The 19,102-nt window shown below is 38.5% G+C and overlaps 1 protein-coding gene across 3 annotated transcripts in view; it reads right to left on the bottom strand.

Annotated features, from left to right (window-relative positions):
• The window catches only part of RTN4 (reticulon 4), a 72,533-nt gene extending 57,868 nt beyond the window's left edge, over positions 1 to 14,665 (bottom strand). Inside the window, exon 1 of one of the 3 annotated variants that reach the window (XM_058684099.1) lies at positions 13,865 to 14,665. In XM_058684099.1, the coding sequence (XP_058540082.1) occupies positions 13,865 to 14,423 (559 nt within the window). In that variant the 5' untranslated portion in view covers positions 14,424 to 14,665. The remainder of the gene's footprint in view (positions 1 to 13,864) is intronic. The other 2 variants (XM_058684101.1, XM_058684102.1) reach the window with 2 other exon arrangements.
• Between the last annotated feature and the right edge of the window lie 4,437 nt (positions 14,666 to 19,102).

Here is a 19,102-nt window from a genome sequence, read left to right as displayed (position 1 = left end):
CAGACATAACACTAAATAGATACACCAACACTAAAGTGTATGGGAAATATATGAAGCAAAAACTAAAGAAAGACATAGACAAATCTACAAATTTTATTTTAAAATTTTAACATTCAAGTCTCACCTGACAGACTAGTCACGCATGCACATACACACACCAATCCAAGAATACAGATGATTTAGACAATACTATCAACGAACTAAACCTGACTTTTATAGAGCACTATAACCAACAACAGAATTCACAACCTTCTCAAGCACACATGGTACATTCACCAATTTAACCATTTCTGGGTCTATAAAACAAGTCTCAGTAAATTTCAAAGGACTGAAATCATGAAGTATATGTTCTCTGACCACATGAATTAAACTGAAATTACAATAAGACAAAAATATCTGGAAAATCCCCAAATGTATGAAAAGTAAACAATACAATTCTAAATAACACAGAAGAAATTAAAGATTTAATTTTAAATTGAATGATAATGGAAATTTGTGGGATATAGCTAAAGTAATGCTCAGAAATTCACAGCTCTAAACACTTTGAGAAAAAAAGAGTTATATTCAAACTTTAAAGTTTCCACCTTAAGAAACTAGAGAAAGAAAACCAAGTTAAACCCAAATAAGTAGAAGAAAATAAATAATAAAAATAAGAGCAGAATCCTATGATACAGAAAACAACCGAATAGAGAAAAATCGGTGAAACTAAAAGCTGGTTCCTTGAAAAGATGAAGATAATTGACAACCCCTAAAATGATCAAGAAAAAGAAAAGAAAAGCAAGTACTAAAAATAAAAGAATTATCACTAACGATCATAAAACCATAAAGATTATGAACAAGTTTATGCCGACAAATAAGACAACTTAAATGGGTGGACAAATTCCTTGATGTCCACTCATCAAGAGGAAAGAACACTGGGGCGCCTGGGTGGCGCAGTCGGTTAAGCGTCCGACTTCAGCCAGGTCACGATCTCGCGGTCCGTGAGTTCGAGCCCCGCGTCAGGCTCTGGGCCGATGGCTCGGAGCCTGGAGCCTGTTTCCGATTCTGTGTCTCCCTCTCTCTCTGCCCCTTCCCCGTTCATGCTCTGTCTCTCTCTGTCCCAAAAATAAATAAAAAATGTTAGAAAAAAAAAAAAAAAAAAAAAGGAAAGAACACTTCCAAAAGTGACACAAGCAGAAATAGAAAATCTGAATATCCCTATATCACTTAAATAGAGTATACTTACAATTTAAAACCTTCTCCATAAAGAAAACTCTAAGCCCAAATGGCTTCACTGCTAAACTGCTAAACTCTGTAAATATCTAAAGATGTTTATACAAATTCTTTCAATGTATAAAAAGCAAACACTTCCCAAAACATCTTCTATAATTATGCATTAGTATCAAAACTAAACAAGGGTATTACAAGAAAATTAATTTACAAAAATTATTCGTATAAAACCCCTAAACAAAATTACAAAACACTGCTGAGAAATTATAAAGATCTTAACAGAGAGAAAGAGACATCATGTCCATGGATTGAAAGATTTAATGTTAAGTGTTAGGAAAGAGTACTCTATGCTTCCTGTGTTTTTGCACATTTTATAAGCAGAAGGACTGGGTACTGAACACCTTTGTTCCTGACTATCTTTTCAAAGATGTTTATATACGGAACAATCCTGGAGACAGAGATATGTGTCTTTCTTTTGAGCACCAGGCATACTTACTACATCGTACAATTCAGTTTCCCTAAGTTCCTTTCCTTATGCAGCCCATGGCAAGAATAAGTGTCACTTGGCACTCTCCAGTGTTGCTCTATAGGAAATGGGGAGGACGGAACGTGCACAAGAAAATGCTGATATTCCAGCTATTTACATTGCTGAGTAATAAAGTCTTCTATCTCTGACCCAGGTATGTGTCTTCTGCCAGCATTCAAGAAACTACGGCAGACTATCCTGTTAGCTTGTTATAATGCTTCAAACCCTCAAATGTCAACTTTCCCCATATTGCTCTTTAGACTCAACGCAATACCAATCAAATTCCAAGCAGACATTTTGTAGACATGATCAAGCTGATTCTAAAATGTATATGCACATACAATAGACATAGAAAGGGCAAAACTATTTTGAAAATAAAAAGTAACACTTGGAGTAGGCACACTACTTGATTCTAAGACTACTTAAAGCTTGTAAAACTATACCAATCAAAACAGTCTAATACTGGCAAAAGGATAGGAAAAAATAAATCAACAGAACAAACCAGATGTATGTCTGGTCACTGATTTTCAACAAAGGTGCCAAAGCAATGAGAAAAGATAAATTCTTTCCAAAAGATAATCTGCCGGGGTAACTGGATATCTTTATGGAAAAATGAATGTGGATCTGTAACACTTCCACAGACAAACATTAATTCAAAATGTGTATTAGATTTAAACATAAAAGCTACTTGGGGCACTTGGGTAGCTCAGCTGGTTAAGCGTCCGACTTCCCCTCAGGTCATGATCTTAACAGTTCATTGGTTCTACACTGATGGCTCGAAGCCTGCTTGGGATTTTGTCTCTCCTTCTCTCTGCCCCTCCCCTGCTTGTACTTGTGCGCGCAAGCTCTCTCTCTCCCCCCAAATAAATAAACTTAAAAAAATAAAAAAAAATTTTTTTAATAAACATAAAAGCTAAAAGAAAGCTTCTAGAAAAAAAACAGAATATTCACAACCTTGAAGTAGGCAAAGATGTTTTGGACAGCACACAGAAAGCACTAACCAGATAAAAACAGAGAGGGAGGCAGGCAAAACATAAGAGACTCTTAAATATAGAGAACAAACTGAGGGTTGTTGGAGGAGTGTTGCGTGGGAGGGATGGGCTAAATGGGTGATGGGCATTAAGGCAGGCACTTGTTGGTATGAGCATTGGGTGTTATATGTAAGTGATGAATCACTAAATTTTACTCCTGAAACTAATATTATTCTATATGTTAACTAACTTGAATTTAAGTAAAATCTTGGAAGGGAAAAAAAAATTAAATGTATCTGTAATCTGCCAAAAAAAAAAAAAAAAGCACTAACCATAAAACAAAAAAACTGATAAATTAAAAGACTTCTTCAAAATTAGAAAATTACACTCATCAAAAGAAACTATCAATAAAAATAACAGGAAACCATAAATAAAATTAACAAGCTACAGATTAGGAGAATATATTCACAATGCATACATCTGACAAAAGACTTATCCAGAGTATACAAAGAACTCCCTACAATAAATCAGAAAAAGACATTACAACGCTATGTAACAGTAAGCAAAAGACACATCACAAAAGAAAATATACAGGTAGCCAACAGACATGTAAAAGTCCTCTCATTCATTAGTGATTTGGGAGATCTAAATTACCAACACAATGAGAAATCATTACATACCCACTAAAATGGCTAAAGTTAAAAAGACTGATATCAAATGTTGTTGAGAATGTGAAGCCACCAGAACTCTCATATATTGCTGATGGAAGTGGAACCACTTTGGAGAACTGTTTGGCAATTTCTTATAAATATATACTTAGCCCATAACTTAGCTGGTTACTCAGTTGGTTACTCAATTCTACTCTCTTTACCCAAGAGAAATGAAAACATATGTTCACAGAAAGGCCTGTATAAGAATGTTCATGGCATTCTTTTGTTCATAATAGCCAGAAGCTATAAATAAATCCATATGTCCATCAACAAGTGAATGAAAAATTAAACTGTGGTATACTCTTATCATGGAATACTACTTAGTGGTAAAAAGGAAATTACTGAGACCTGCAACATCAATGGTAAATCTTAAACACATACTTAATGCAAGTAATCATAGGAGAGTACATGCTGTATGATTCCATTCACATGATGCATTTTGCCTGTTACATAGCATCATGTGAATAGGAACAAACAGGCAAAATTGATCTGTGGTGAAAGAAATCAGAACAGTGTTGTTGGGATTGGGGAGTTGGAAGAAGGACAGAACAAGAATTCAACTGAACTGACTACTAAGGGCCCAAGGGATCTTTTGGGGATGATATAAATGTTCTACATCTTGACAGCAGTGAGTCAATGAGCACTTGTCAGAACACAAAACTGTTAAAACTTAAGATCTATGCATTTTATTGCATGTAAATTATATCTTAATAAAAAAACACAAAGGGGTGCCTGGGTGGCTCAGTTAGCTAGGCCTCTGACTCTTGATTTCTGCTCAGGTCATGATCTCCTGGTTTGTGGGACCAAACCATGTGCCAGGCTCTGTGCTGACACTGTGGAGCCTACTTCAGATTCTCTCTCCCTCCTCTGCCCCTCTCCCGCTTACACATGCATGTTCTCTCTCAAAATAAATAAGCATTTAAAAATAAAAAAATAAAATAACATTAAAATGAAAAAAAGTATATGAGCATTCTTCAACAAATAAATTTTGGAGAGACAGTGCACACAAACAAGGGACAGTCAATAAGACTTATAAAACAAATCAATCCATTTTATTATTTTTTTAATGTTTATTTTTGAGAGAGAGAGAGAGAGAGAGAGAGAGAGAGCACGCGCACGCACGCATAAGCAGGGGAGGGGCAGAGAGAGAGAAACACAGAATCTGAAGGAGACTCCAGGCTCTGAGCTGTCAGCACATGGGGCTTGAACTCATGAGCCATGAAATCATGACCTGAGCCAAAGTCAGAAGCTTAATCGACTGAACCACCTAGGCGCCTGAAATCAAACCATTTTAATATGTAGACCTTCTTCAGATTCTGATTTTTTTAAGTTTATTTATTTATTTTGAGGGACAGAGAGAGCAAGCAAGGCAGAGAGAGAGTATCCCAAGCAGGCTCCCTGCTGCCAGTGAAGAGCCCAATGTGAAGTTTGAACCGATGAAACCATGAACCCATGAGAGATTATGCATGACCTGAGCTGAAATCAAGAGTCAGAGGCTTAAGCAGCTGAGCCACCCAGGTGCCCTTGGATTCTGATTTCTTAAAACACCGTGATAAAAACAAACAAACAGGGGCGCCTGGGTGGCGCAGTCGGTTAAGCGTCCGACTTCAGCCAGGTAACGATCTCGCGGTCCGTGAGTTCGAGCCCCGCGTCAGGCTCTGGGCTGACGGCTCGGAGCCTGGAGCCTGTTTCCGAGTCTGTGTCTCCCTCTCTCTCTGCCCCTCCCCTGTTCATGCTCTGTCTCTCTCTGTCCCAAAAATAAATAAATAAATTTAAAAAAAAAAAAAAAAAAAACAAACAAACAAACAAAAAGACCATTTATGACATATAAACACTAGCTGGATATTTGAGGACATTAATTTTTGTTAAATATGTTGGGGAAACATTTGATTATTTAGTGTTGCGGTTATGTTTTGCAAAGTAGTTACAGTTTGCAAAATACATAATGAAATATTTATGAGGGTGTGGGATTGGTAGGATTGACCATGGGCCGATGGCTACTGGGGTTCAGTGACAGCTAATCAAGTTTCTTTCATTATTCTGTCTCTTTGTTTGGAATTTTCCATACGAGAAGTATAATTTTTAAAATCCCTTCAAAAAAGAGATATGGCAATGTAAGCACACTAAAATTCTATATACTGAAGCAATTTTAACCAGTTTTATCCACAACTCTTATAGCAATTAAAATATGTATATTTGATTCTATCAATGCTAACTATAGCTCATGGTGAACATGTTTCACTAACAAAATTTTAGTAAGGTCAAAAGAAAGCTTGGTGGGATAAGAATGAGTAAATGAGAAAGTATGTTGGTAAAAGGTAGTTTTTCGGTCCTTGTTCAAGTGATATCTTAAAGCCCAAATCCTTCCTTATAGCATATCTCTATTATGTAGTGTAGAACGGCCTATAAAACATTACATAATGAAATATATGATGTCCTAAGTTCTGATTTTCATAATTCACCTTATATAAGCAAAAGTACCTAAGTTTTCATCAAATTGTTTTGTATAAAAATTAAAATACCAGAATATCAGAACTTGATAGAATAGTAAACCTTTCTATAATTTAAAAATGATGATTAGTTGAGACTGAGAAGTTTAATTTTTTTTATTTTAATCTTTATTTATTCCTTAGAGAGAAAGAGGCAGAGCATGAGTTGGGGAGGGGCAGAGAGTGAGGGAGACAAACTCCGAAGCAGGCTCCAGGCTCCGTGTTGTCAGCACAGAGCCCAACGCGGGGCTCAAACTCACAAACTGTGAGATCATGACCTGAGCCGAAGCCAGAGGCTCAACCGACTGAGCCACCCAGGTGCCGCGAGACTGAGAAGTTTTAAAGGCATGGTTTAAGCATGTTTAACAACTTTCTTAGAACAAAGAAAAAGAAAATTTTTCAAAAGGAAATTCCCTTCTTTTCTGAGATCAAAGACACCAGTAACTTAAAAAAATGTTTTTAATGCTTTAGGTTGCTTTAGCTAGCACTGTCAAAACACTAATATAAGTAAATTTAATAATGGCACCTTCCAACTACTCAAGTTTACAAGTCAATCTGTAAAACTGAAGAAAAATATGCAGACTGACCTAGAACTCAATTAAGGTTTTTTCTCTTTTCACAAAAGCTGTTGACAAGTAGGTAAGTTTATGACTATCCCTACAGTACAATCACAAGGCTCCTCCAGTTTTAAGACAGCAGAAAATTCTTTACAGCTAGGAACTTGTGTTTTTCCCTTAATCTGCTACCTATGCCTCTCTTAAGTACAACCTCTACTCATCTTTTTGTCCCCATATTTAGCCCTAAGCATTGCTTAAAAAAAAAAAAAAAAAAAAAAGGAAAAGGGGTATGCTAATTTTTTAACTAACGTTGAACTTCAAGGGAATACTAACATAACCAAACAACCGCTAAATTTGTTTGAATAACAAAACTTTATAAGCCTTCTTCACCTATGGTAACAATTCCATCAATGGGAAGAACAAACTATTAAAGAAATCATGTTTTTCCTTAAAACTAGAGGACCACTTAAGGCCCTCTCTAAATTTAAGAATTTAGAGACTGCTAAAACAATAGTCCAATATTTAGTAGCCATAGCTCTATACTACGAGAGTATAGAAAATGTTTCTCCCCTTCTCAAAACAAGTTTTTTTTTGTTGTTTTTTTTTTTAGAAATAAAAAAGCAAGATTTCTTTCTTTACCTGTCTATCTATAATTAACTGAAAAGAGGGGTCCAAATATCACTATAACCCAGTATATCAAGTGTCTTATACTAAGCAGGCTAGAGTATTTAATAATTACTTTTTAAAGCCTGTATTTCACATAATTACAAACTAATTTTTAAAAATACAGGTTAAAAAAAAATACAGGTTAATAAAAACCGTGTTTGTAGAAAAATACATAATACTGGTCCAAAAAAATATCAATTTTCCCCTAAACTAATGATTAAATGTAATGTAGCCCCACTGTAATTTCAACAGAGGAGAGGGAATTAAATAAACAAATTTTAAAGATCAGGTAAAAAGCAGATAGCCAGAAAAAATGATTCTGGAAAAGCCCTATCAGCTATCATTTCATTGGAAAGTTATAGCAATTAAAACAGTCTGATACCTATACATGAAAAGACAAAGAAATGGAAAAGAGGACATATTTCACCGATAATACAAGTATATGACAAAAGTGGCATATCTAAATAGTAAAGATGGATGATTCAACAAATGGTGTTGGGACAAATGAGATATCATATTGAAAAATAAAATTATATCACTACTTCACTTTCTACAACAAATAAGCTACAGATAATGAAAGGATCAAATATTAAAATGAAATCATAAAAATCATGGAAGTACTAAGAAAAAACATGGGAGAAATTTTTACAATCTTAGAGAAGGCCTTTCTAAGAATTACATTAAACTCAATGACTCGTATGATTCAAAGGCATAAAAGAAAATGATACTTAAATGTGATTACTTAAAATTTCTGCAAAAAATATACTGAAGGTCAAAATACAAACAACAAATCATGAAAAAAAGTTTTCAGGACACAACAAAATGCTAATTTCCTTACAATACATCAAGTGTTCCTACATCTGTAAGAACAAAAACCCAAAAGAATAAGCAAAAGCTGTGATCAGAAAAAAGTTACTGGCACCTATGCCAAAAAATACTCTGAAATGTAAATTAAAAAAAAGAAAATTTGCTAAACCATTCACTAGATTACCAATACACTGTGTTTATAAAGGCATAAGGAAAAAGGTACTTTAAACACATTATTGGTGGAATAGAGGTTGCAGTAACTTTGCAATACAATTCAGCATTACTTATCAACATTTTAAATGTACATACCCTTTGAACCAGTAATTCTACTTGCATGAATTTATCCCACAATATATATATATAACAGCATGTATTCCCAAAGAAATATATATAAGTAAGTGCATAGCAACATTATCTGTAACAAAGTTGAGAAACAACCTAATTAACTATCCATAAGAGACTGATTGAATAAAATATGGAACATCCATATACCTTGTATATGTAAATAAATGCTTTCATTCATATGATTTTTATTGAGAATGTATTGTACTTCTAGGACTATACATCCATAATATCAGTTTACATCCATAATATCAGATCCATTCAACAAATCTCTGAGTGCCAACACCACATCTAATGCACTGTGATCAACAGTAAAGATATGTCACATAGTCTTTTTCCTCAAGAGAAAAATGTTCAGGGGCACCTGGGTGGCTCAGTCAGTTAAGTATCCGACTTTGGCTGAAGTCATGATCTCACAGTTCCGGAGTTCAAGCCCCGTATCTGGCTCTCTGCAGTCAGCACAGAGCCTGCTTGGAATCCTGTCTCCTTTTCCCTATGCCCCTCCCGTGCTCACTCTCTCTCAATCTCTCTCTCAAAACTAAACAAACATTAAAAAAAAATATTTTAAAAAAAGTTATATAGCCCCTTTCCTCAAGGAGCATATAGTCTGGCAAAGAATAGAAATAAGTAAACATACTATTACCATATACAGTATGATACATATATAGAATGTTATTAGAATACTTAAAAATAATCACCATTTAGAGGTGTCTGGGTGACTCAGTTAGGCCTTGGACTCTTGATTCAGCTCAGGTCATCATCTCACAGTTGGTAAGACTGAGCCCCACACAGGACTCTGCACTGACAGCACAGAGCCTTCTTGGGATTCTCTCTCCCTCTCGCTCTGCCTCTCCTCGGCTCACATGCACAAGGGTGCACTCTTCTCTCTCTCAAAATAAATAAATAAACTTTCGATCTACTTCCAAAAAAATAATAATAATCACCATTCCAAAAAACAAAAAACCAACCACTTAAATGTAAAATTATTAACTCCTCCTTTAGAGTTTAAAAGAATGATGAAGCCATCAGTGTGAGAAGACCTCAGCATCAGTAAAGCTGCGTCCCACCATTTTGCATGCCTATGTCCTATACTAGCTAACCACAAAAGTCACATTTACCCATATAAACACTGATGAATTATGGTCTGCCCTTACAGTTCTCATTACTGGTGCTGCCACACCCAGAGGGACCTTCTAGGGTCTATATTTAGAAAAGGAACAAAAAGTATCAAAGAATATAGTATAAGAGTGATGTGTCTACAACACTGACTTCTACTTAATCAGAAGTTTCAGTAAAGGATCAAGAAATATCATCCACTTGGTACCTTTTCCTGGGCTAGCAAAGTACCTTTAAAATGTGCCATTTAATTTGGGGCCTTGTATCAGCAGTGTTTCAAATAAACTGCTTTTAGGGAGATTATGAAATAACTACATATAAAACAGAGCCAATTATTAGACAATAGATAATATACTTGCTCCTTTTTAGAAATATTTCATATAAGATAGCAAATCTTCTAAGTTTAGAGGGATATAGTGCTAAAATATCATGTTTTTAAATACTACTACTCATACTGAGGTTATTTATCAAAGGCACAAAATATATTCATCATTTCATTTTAAAATGGTTTGAGGGAGTCTGCCAGTTACTAAACACCATTTGACATTTGACGTGGAGCTTCCTATGAGCCAACCTAAAACGTAACTTAACTTATCCATAAGGAGCATACCACCGTTACCAACTTTTATTCCTAGTCCAAAATTAGAAATGGCTTAACAAGAGTAACTATTCCAAATCTGCAAATTCATCAGTTCTTTACCTTGATTCCAATTTCAAAGTAAGATGGGGAATGGATAGGGCATGAGAGTTCCTTCTTTAGAGGCACCTGCTTCCTAGAAATGCATATCACTGTTCAATTAGCCTTTGTATTAAGAACTAGTACTTAAGATTTAAACTATACATCACTCAAAATCTTTTAGCATTTCTTCTATGTGCTCCTATGCCAATACACATGATCATATAATAAATGACTTCATAAAAGACTAGTAACTTTTAGTCCCAAGCCATAAACTATACTTACGAGCAATATTCAATTCTATACAAATGTCCATTGCAATTAACAAATTTGGACAGTCTCTGAAATTGATTTAGTAAGCCCCAACACTTTCTTTGTATTTACATCCCCTGCCTCCAAGCTCTATCAATTCTTCTTTCATAAAACCTTTTTTTAACCTAACTATAAAAATTGAGATTTGCAGCCAAAAAAATCCTACTTCTTAGAGTTTCTTATATTCTTCCCTTCTATTCCATTTTCACTGACTGAAGGTAGTAGTAAACTAGTTCAGGCTCTACTCACCTCTTTCAAAACACCTGCAAAAGCATTCTAAATAGTTCTGTTTTTCTTTCCAACCTAACTTGAGTACTGTCGTTAATTCATTTTTCTAACACTGCTTTAACAATGGCATGCCTCAGTTCAATAATCTCCAATGGCCTCACAATGCGTAAAGCAGTAATTCAGGACAAAAGAGAAAAATAATGAAAGAACTTTTACATTTTGGAAACAATAACAAAAACATTTTTTGTTTCATAATATAAATTACCAAAGCCAAGAGCAACTGTGGATGGCAGAGCATGGATAAAAACAGGATAATAAAACCCTAATACCTTAATTCAGTTATTCAATACCCCTCAGAATCCAGATCTACCGCGAGTTTTCAATCTTAATTAACAATGGTTTAGAACATGCCCAAAGGCCAGTGCAATGTCATTGTTAATGATGTTTACATTTCTTTCAATGCAATTTTTATGCAGCATTTCCCTGGAGTACCTTCAAAGCCCATTAACCAAGCACCTTTTCAACTTGAAGCCAAATGTTTCTCCATGGAAAATGGTCAAGTGAGAGGCTTCCATCTCATTTCATTACTGTACAATGGGGATGTTCCAAGAACAGTAAACAACAAAATTCAAAATTATTCAAAAATAATGTAAACAATGTTAAATGCACAAGTGTCAGGAGTCTGCCTAACTCAGTAAATATAACCCTCTTCCCATAGGGCTGGTCTGTTTTGAACCATGCTCTGCACATCTCTCACCTTGTCTTTACTCACATCAGTCCTCTTGGTTCCTCTAAATCTTCAAACTGTATTTTTGTTTCAAATCACAATATAATTATTAAAGAGTATATTTCTAAAATAATTAAAAAAAAAAAAAAACTTTTTACAATGGCCTATTAGAGACCCCAAATGAGCTAAGTGTAGCCCACCTCCCCACCCTCACGTTACACCACTCTCTCTCCAGATTTTTTCATTAGTCTTACTAGACTTTCAAACACCCAAAGCTAATTCCTGCCTCAAGGCTTTTGCCTCCTTGAGGGTTGCTTGGAAATTTTTATCTGCAGCTTAAAATCTCACCTCCTCAGAAAGGCCTTTCTCAGTGCCACACTACTTAAAAGGCACTCCCCCCCCCCCCGCCCACACCTCAGTAATTTTCCATGCCATCATCCAATTTATTTTCCTCGTAACACTTACCACTATTCTGAGTTTCTTATTTATGTGCTTATTATCTATACTCCCTGCATAGGGAGCATATGTGTCTTGTTTATTGCTATACCCTCATAGCCCAGAACAGAACCTGTCTCAGTTGAATGAATGAATAAACTGTTAAGAACCTAAGACTCACTAAAATGGTTTAACTATCCATGACTATAATCGTGATGTTCAGCGGTTCACTAAGGCAACTAAAGTTTCTAAATAGGTATCATAAATACAGAATTAGGGAACCATATAAAGGTAAGAGTCCCTGAGTAGGCAATATTCTTTCTCCTTTGTCTTCCAAACTTAGTATTCCAAAAGTCAAAATTCCGAGAATGCTGTCACCTCCTGAATCCCGAATGTTCAAAGATCAGAACCCTTCTCCTGTTTCCATATTGGAATACAAGATGACAAATTGGTATGCTTTTGTTAATCCTTAAACTGCCCATTTGCAAATTTACTACTTTATATTATTCTACCTCACTTTAGTTCTCTTAAATGTGTTTTTGACTCAGGAAAAGAAAAAAATCGTGTTACTCCTCATCTTCTAATATCTTCAGATTATTGTTTTGATTAATGCTTTGGGGTGTGTCATCAAAATGGTATTCAGAAACATCACAAATGGCTTATTTTACTGCTGTGGAGAAACGAACTGAAAAATATATGTATTTTCTGTGATCTCAGATTGATTTTCTTCTTCTAGAAAACGAACTATTTCTAAAATCCAATAAAGCTATGAAGATTTCTCAGCAGGCAGTTAAACTACCTGATTCTTGCCCTTTTATGCATTAAGAAAGATCCTACTGCTGGTGGGACACTTTGTCCCCAAAGTAACAAGCTACATGTTAATAAACTAGTAACTTGTCTAATAAGATTTAACATCTCTAACAAACTTGATTTTTTTTCTCTTCCAAAATAAAAAATTTCCCAAAATGAAAGGGTAATAAAACAATGTTCCTTTAAAAAAAAATACAATCAGGTACTAAAGTGAATGAAAATATTTGGAAACTATTTATAAACTATGCAGATTTGTCTCTGTCGACCTAAAACATAGAACTTCTAAGAAATAGTATTTCTAACCACTACAAGAAAACATCTGTCTCAAAACATTGTATTAAAGGCTCCTGACAAATCTGCCACAAATTCAATTGGCCTATTCGCGGCAAAAAATCCACAGGTTTCCTCTTCTTTAAGAACGTCAACCATTTTGCCTTTTTCCTCTACGATTCATTATAATGCATCAAGGGCCTAAACCACAGCAACAGCAATCCGTCTCATTCTGCAGCTAAGACCCTGGCAGAACTGCTCCCCTCGGGCCACAAATGCCCAGATCCCACTTCCCAGGCTCGGTTTAGCTAGGGAGTCGCCACATCACAACCCGGATAAACTGGGCGGTGCCAGGACTTTGCCAGAACTCTGGCCTTCCCAATTCTCCACGCGCCACACCACTGGAGGCGCTCTCCCGTCACTGCAGTTGGGTCAGTGTGGATGTTTTCCACTGGGCCAGCTCCCCACCAGCGCCAAGAATCGAGAGGGAGGGGGATGAGGTGCTAGGGGGCCACCCAAGCCAGGGAGGTGAGGAGGGGGCCCAGGGCTCAACGCTGGCAAACAGACTAGCAGCGAAACAGCGCCTTTTCCCTAGGAATGACCCAGCCTGGGAGACAAAAGATTAAGGGCGCCAAGGCCTTTCCATCCTCACCCGGGAACTTAGCCAGCCCAACGCACAACCCTAGTTCCTCGATACAAACCCAGCTCCTATTAGGGGTGGATGCCTAACTTCCGGGACGCAGAGGGATAGGGACTATAGGGAAGAAGCCGGGAGCCGACGGGGTGCACGTGTTCCCCGATACCGAGACAGACAATAAAGAACAAGCCCGGGTTTCCTCGGCCGCCCCACCCTGCTCCTGGCGGCTCCCACCAGCGGGGGCGCCTTCGCCCCAAGGTCCACGGACAAAGCCCCTCGGGGCCGGAGAGGAGGGCTCCGCCCGAGGCATCTGGGGGTGCACACAAAAGACAGAGGGCGCGAGGGACTGCGCGAGGAGTAAGGGCACGGCACTCACCCACTGAGCCTGAGGAGCCCCTGCGCTTGGGCGCGGCCGGGGTGGAGGGGGGCGCGGCGGGGGCCGGGGCGGGTGGGGTCCACACGGGCTCGGCCTGGGGGCTCACGCTGGCCGGGGGAGGAGGAGGAGGCCGGGCCGGAGGCTCATCGTCCTCGGGGAGCTTGGAGGGCGAAGCTGCGGCAGCGGAGGGCAGGGATGGCGCGGGCACCGAGGGCGACACAGGGCTCGGGTCCCAAGACGGCGGCCGCTCCGGGGCTGCGGGGGGCGCGGCCGGCAGTGGCCCCCGGGGCGCCGGAGGCACGAAGTCACTGCCGAAGTCCAGCAGGGGCGCGCCAGCGGCGGGGGCGGTGGGCACTGGGGCTGCCGACAGCCCAGCGGCGGGCTTTCTCTCCAGTACCTCCAGCTCTTCTAAGTCCTCGTCCTCATCCTCCTCGTCTTCCTCCTCGTCTTCCTCCTCGTCCTCGGGCTCCCTCACGAACTGGTACTTGAACGGGGGCTGAGGCCGGGGTGGGCTGTCCGACGACGAGGAGACCAGAGGCGACTGGTCCATGTCTTCCATGGCTTGCGGGTCGGAGATGATGCTGCAGCTGCTGGCTCCACGGGACGCTTCTCTTCAGAGCCGCGGGCGGTTGTGGGGGTTGGGGAGGACTGAGAGGGGCAGGGCCGAACAAGCCCAGGGACCTGCAGTGGCGACAGCTCCCGGAACAATGAGACTGCTCCTCCTGCCTCCGCGCCCGTGATGCGCCACCCGCCCAGTCCCCAGTTGCCGCCACCGCCCAGACGAGCGAAGGAGACAGGCCAGCAGATTCTCCGCCCAGTTTGGCGTGACTTACCCTCCCTGGCGGGGAGAGGCAGGGTCTGGCGCGGGAGGGAGAGAGCCAATCGGCTACGGGATAGAGACGACGGGCAACCAGCTGGCCCAATGGAAAGAGAAAAAGAGAAAAGTGGGTGGGGCTTTTTGCACTTCCTCTCTCCTACCGGCTGGGGTGGTTTCGATGGGTGGGGCTTGGAGCTGGGAGACCCACCCTTCACCTTGGGTACTTGCGGGTTGGGCCGGGGTCTCTACTTGTCTTGGAGCTAGAGGTCTGCCTGCGGCCCTAGGGCTCCATAAGCGTGCGGTAGGGCTGGCGGTCTGCCCTGAAGGGTCCGAGAAGTTCTTGGCTCCGCACCCCCGGAAGGGCGTTATCCTGGGGGACTGGGGGTGGTAACTTTCCTCCCAGGAAAGGAAAAACTCAGGGTTGAGAAATGTACTATGAAGTAGGCCCTAAAGATTTATGTATACAGTAAGAATTAAAAGATTTTGAAATAAAAAGATTACATTTTTTCAAACTTAAATTACCAGACCAACTCATCACTACTACCTGCAACCTCCTTAAAAGAAAAGAAAATTTTTTGACAGCTTTAAGGTTGTTCTCTATTCAAACTGCAGGCCCTGGATGAAGTAGGCAAAACAGAGCTGGGCTTGGACAGTCTGGAGGACTAAAATCATTTCAAACTCGTCTCATCTCCTTCCAGGACGGTTTTGGGATCTGCCTGCTGCTGGACTCACATGGTAGAAAGATGAGTCACCCAAAGAGAGAGAGAGAGAGAGAAAGTGGAAACAAAACGATGCCTTGGAAGGCAAATTTGATTCACATTACATTTCAGTCACCTTAGGCTCATGAGTCAACATTTCAGATGATTCAGGCCTTCTGGGAGTCAGGAAGCCCAGTATTGGTTTGTTTGATATGCTGGAATGAGCATGATCCCCATTCTACTTTTTCCAAAATGGGAGAGGGAGTTTAAAGGAAAGTGGTCACAGAACATACAAGTATCAGCATGCAAAGGGGTTAGAGTCCCTTTTATGGTTCTGGTATATCTTACAGAAATATTCACTGCATTCCTACTGTGGAGGCCCTGGAGACAGGATGACCTGCTTGCAGATTGCTCACAGTCTAGGCCTGCCCTGTCCAATATCTTAGTCACTTGCCACTTGTGGCTAATGAGCACTTGAAGTATGACTACATGAAATGAGATGTGCCGTAAGTTTAAAATGCACAGATTTTGAGTATCAGTATAAAAAAAATTAAAACATCTCAATTTCTATATGGTTACATTTTGTAATTCATGCTGTTGATGTGTTGGAAGAAGTATATTAAATTGTTTTCACTTTTTTTTCTTACTTTTTAAATGTAGCTTCTAAAATATTTTAAATATATGTATGATTACGTATTTCTTTTGGGCAGTGCTAGTCTAAATAATTAAGAAATTTTGATTGCCATGGGGAATCATTAGGGTTATTTAAGTAAATTCTTAGCTCAAACTAATTAATATTACTCCAGGCTTAATTTAGGTATTAAAAAGGAAAGGCAGTGGTTAGGGAAGAAGGAAGGAGAAATGAATAGGTGGAACACAGGAGATTTTTAGGGCAACAGATTTATTCTGTATGATACTGTAATGGTGGACACATGACATTATACTTTTGGCAAAACCCATTGACTGTCCATCACAAAGAGTGAACCCTAATGTAATGGAGGTTAGTTAATAATATATCAATACTGGTTCATCACTTGTACCATACCAAGATGTTAGTAATAGGGGATGGTTGGAGAGTGGGCATGGTACTCCCTGTACTTTCTGTGCAATTTTTCTGTAAATCTAAAATTGCTCTAAGAAACAAAATGTGTTAATTCTTTAAGAAGGGAAGGAAAGAACGAGATTTCCTGGGAACATTACCTGATCCGGTTAGCACCACGACATTCAGGACCTGGCATATCCATTCCACAAAGACCAACTGGTTTTATTTCTACAAAATGGCTGAGGTACTTTGAGTTTATTTGTTTTTTATTTTGTGTCATTTTTGAAGAGTAGGAAGAGAGAAACATTAGTGTAGAATTTGGGGGTGGAAAGTTTAATGCCAAACTAAAAATTTTAAACAAAACAGATACCTACAATGATTATTAAAAGTCATGTTTCAAGTATTCGTCAAAAATTATCAGAAATGTATATGATCTTCAACCGCATACACATACAAAAATATACTAGCAAAATTTAATGGTATGAACTTTTTCTGTTATGTAGCAACTTAGCTATCAGTAGTTCAGTCTTCACTGTACTGTTTTCCTCACTATAATTGTTCTGAAACTCCTTAATAGAAAAATTTTACAGTTTTCATATATTATTTGTAAGTTGCTTGCTTATATGATATCTCCACATTCATATATATGTGTGCCTGCTATTACTAAAATAGTCTCAAGGGAATATCTTTAATTTATTAAAAGTGTCGTAAAAGGATAATTATGGAAAAGTGGTAGATTTACAACTTTTATAATAAATGGTAAATATTGAGGCAATAATATAAGCACTCTCCTCTGAAGAAGAAGAAAAATAACAATCTTATTGAGCTCAGGGACTTCTAAAATGTAAGTATTTGATGGATGAATTAAGAGTAAAGAGTTTACCCAGTGTTCGTAGAATTATCAACAAAGGATAAGGAAAGGAGACTGTTGCTGACATACCAGAATCAAAAGTAGAGTTAGTTACACATTAGGATAACTACATATAAATATCACTCTCGCTAACAAGAAAATTCTGATGGGCATTTGAAATGCTTAAAGGAAGAATGTAAATTCTTGATCATAATAATAGTTAGAAAAAGAATTATTCAATGAATTACTTTTGAAATTATCTTACCAGAAGTAGAAGATTAAAGTTTTCAGATACCACAAGTTAGTAACTGTTCTGTTAGAACACTACAAGAAATCCATTCATCCTGATGGAATTATAGAATCTCAGAGTTGGAAGGAATCTGGGAGATCAGTTTGACCAATTTCCTTACCATTACAAGAATTCCCTACAGAAGGTTTTTTCAAGTTGACCATCAGTGCTAGGTTAAAAACAGCCACAAACTCTTTGCAACGACTCCCATTCAGAGGTAAAGTCAGTTTCCCCACCCCTTCTGAGCTGGCCTTGTGACTTTCTTGACCAATAGAATGCTCTGGAAGTGAGTTCCAAGCCTAACTAGCAAAGGCACTGCAGCTTCTATTCTCACTGTCTTGGAACACTGAGGCTAAAGATGAGATACACATGGGGAAAGAGACCTAGCTGACTCTCTGGGAGCTGAGGTCCCAGAAATGTGAGACCATTTCAGATTCTGCAGCCAACCCACAGAATCATAAAAAGTAATAAATCATTGTTTTAAACTACTACCTTTTGGGATGGTTCATTACAGAACAAAAGCTAGTTTAAACATCATCTGTTTTGTGCTTTACTCATTCGTATATGAAATATTTATTGGGTATTTACTCTTCATCATGCACATGGAATACAGCACTGAACAACTCAGCACAAATGTGCCTGAACATTTTCAGGGAGACTCACCGCTTAAGGAAATATCCCATCCTGTTTCTATTATATTATACCTTATTGCAGAAAGCTCAATTGATACCTAATCCATGTACACAGAACAGGTTATTTGTCCTTCTATCATGTATGCCCCATGAAAGAGTTAAAAGGCATAGGATAGCTATATTCTTGTCTACATATGTAGAGTGGGTTCAGCAACCACAGGAGAAAGATGAGAGGTTAATTCCTGACAAACTTATATCAAGAGCTGTGCACAACTTTTTTGTCTACTGGAAATGACTTGCCAATATTCAAGATCACCACTGAATTACATTCAACCTTTGTCTTTAAAAAACAAAACAAAACAAAACAAACCTGAAACATCATGTTGGCAGTCCTAAGGGGAAAACTAAAAACTTGCTGTGTCATTGTCCCTACCATTTTTCATGAAATGCAGTTCATGGTTCTGGTTAACATCTTGACTTATACTAAGTTCATTCTATAATGAGAATAGAAATAGAAGTATTATAAGATCAACATCTTCAGCCATGCTAGTTAAGCGTTGAAAATTATTGGGACACCTGGGTGGCTCAGTTGGTTAAGCGTCCAATTTCAACTGAGGTCAGAATCTCGCAGTTCGTGGGTTAGAGGCCTGTGTGGAGCTCTGTGCTGACAGCTCAGAACCTGGAGCCTGCTTCGGATTCTGTGTCTCCCTCCCTCTCTGCCCCTCCCCCATTCATGCTCTGTCTTTCTCACTCTTTCTCTCAAAAATAAATAAACATTAAAAAAAAAAAGAAAGAAAGAAAATTACTGTTGGACCTAAAATCAAGTTTTTAAGTTCCAAGAAGAAATCACATAAAAGCCAAATGAAAGTCATAATTAAAATTGAACCTAGTCTTTCTCCTCTAACCTTCT

The sequence above is a fragment of the Neofelis nebulosa genome, chromosome 9 (assembly GCF_028018385.1).
Source record: "Neofelis nebulosa isolate mNeoNeb1 chromosome 9, mNeoNeb1.pri, whole genome shotgun sequence".
Classification (NCBI taxonomy): domain Eukaryota; kingdom Metazoa; phylum Chordata; class Mammalia; order Carnivora; family Felidae; genus Neofelis; species Neofelis nebulosa.
Note: the sequence above shows the minus strand (reverse complement) of the source record. Positions and strands in the feature narration are given on the sequence as shown.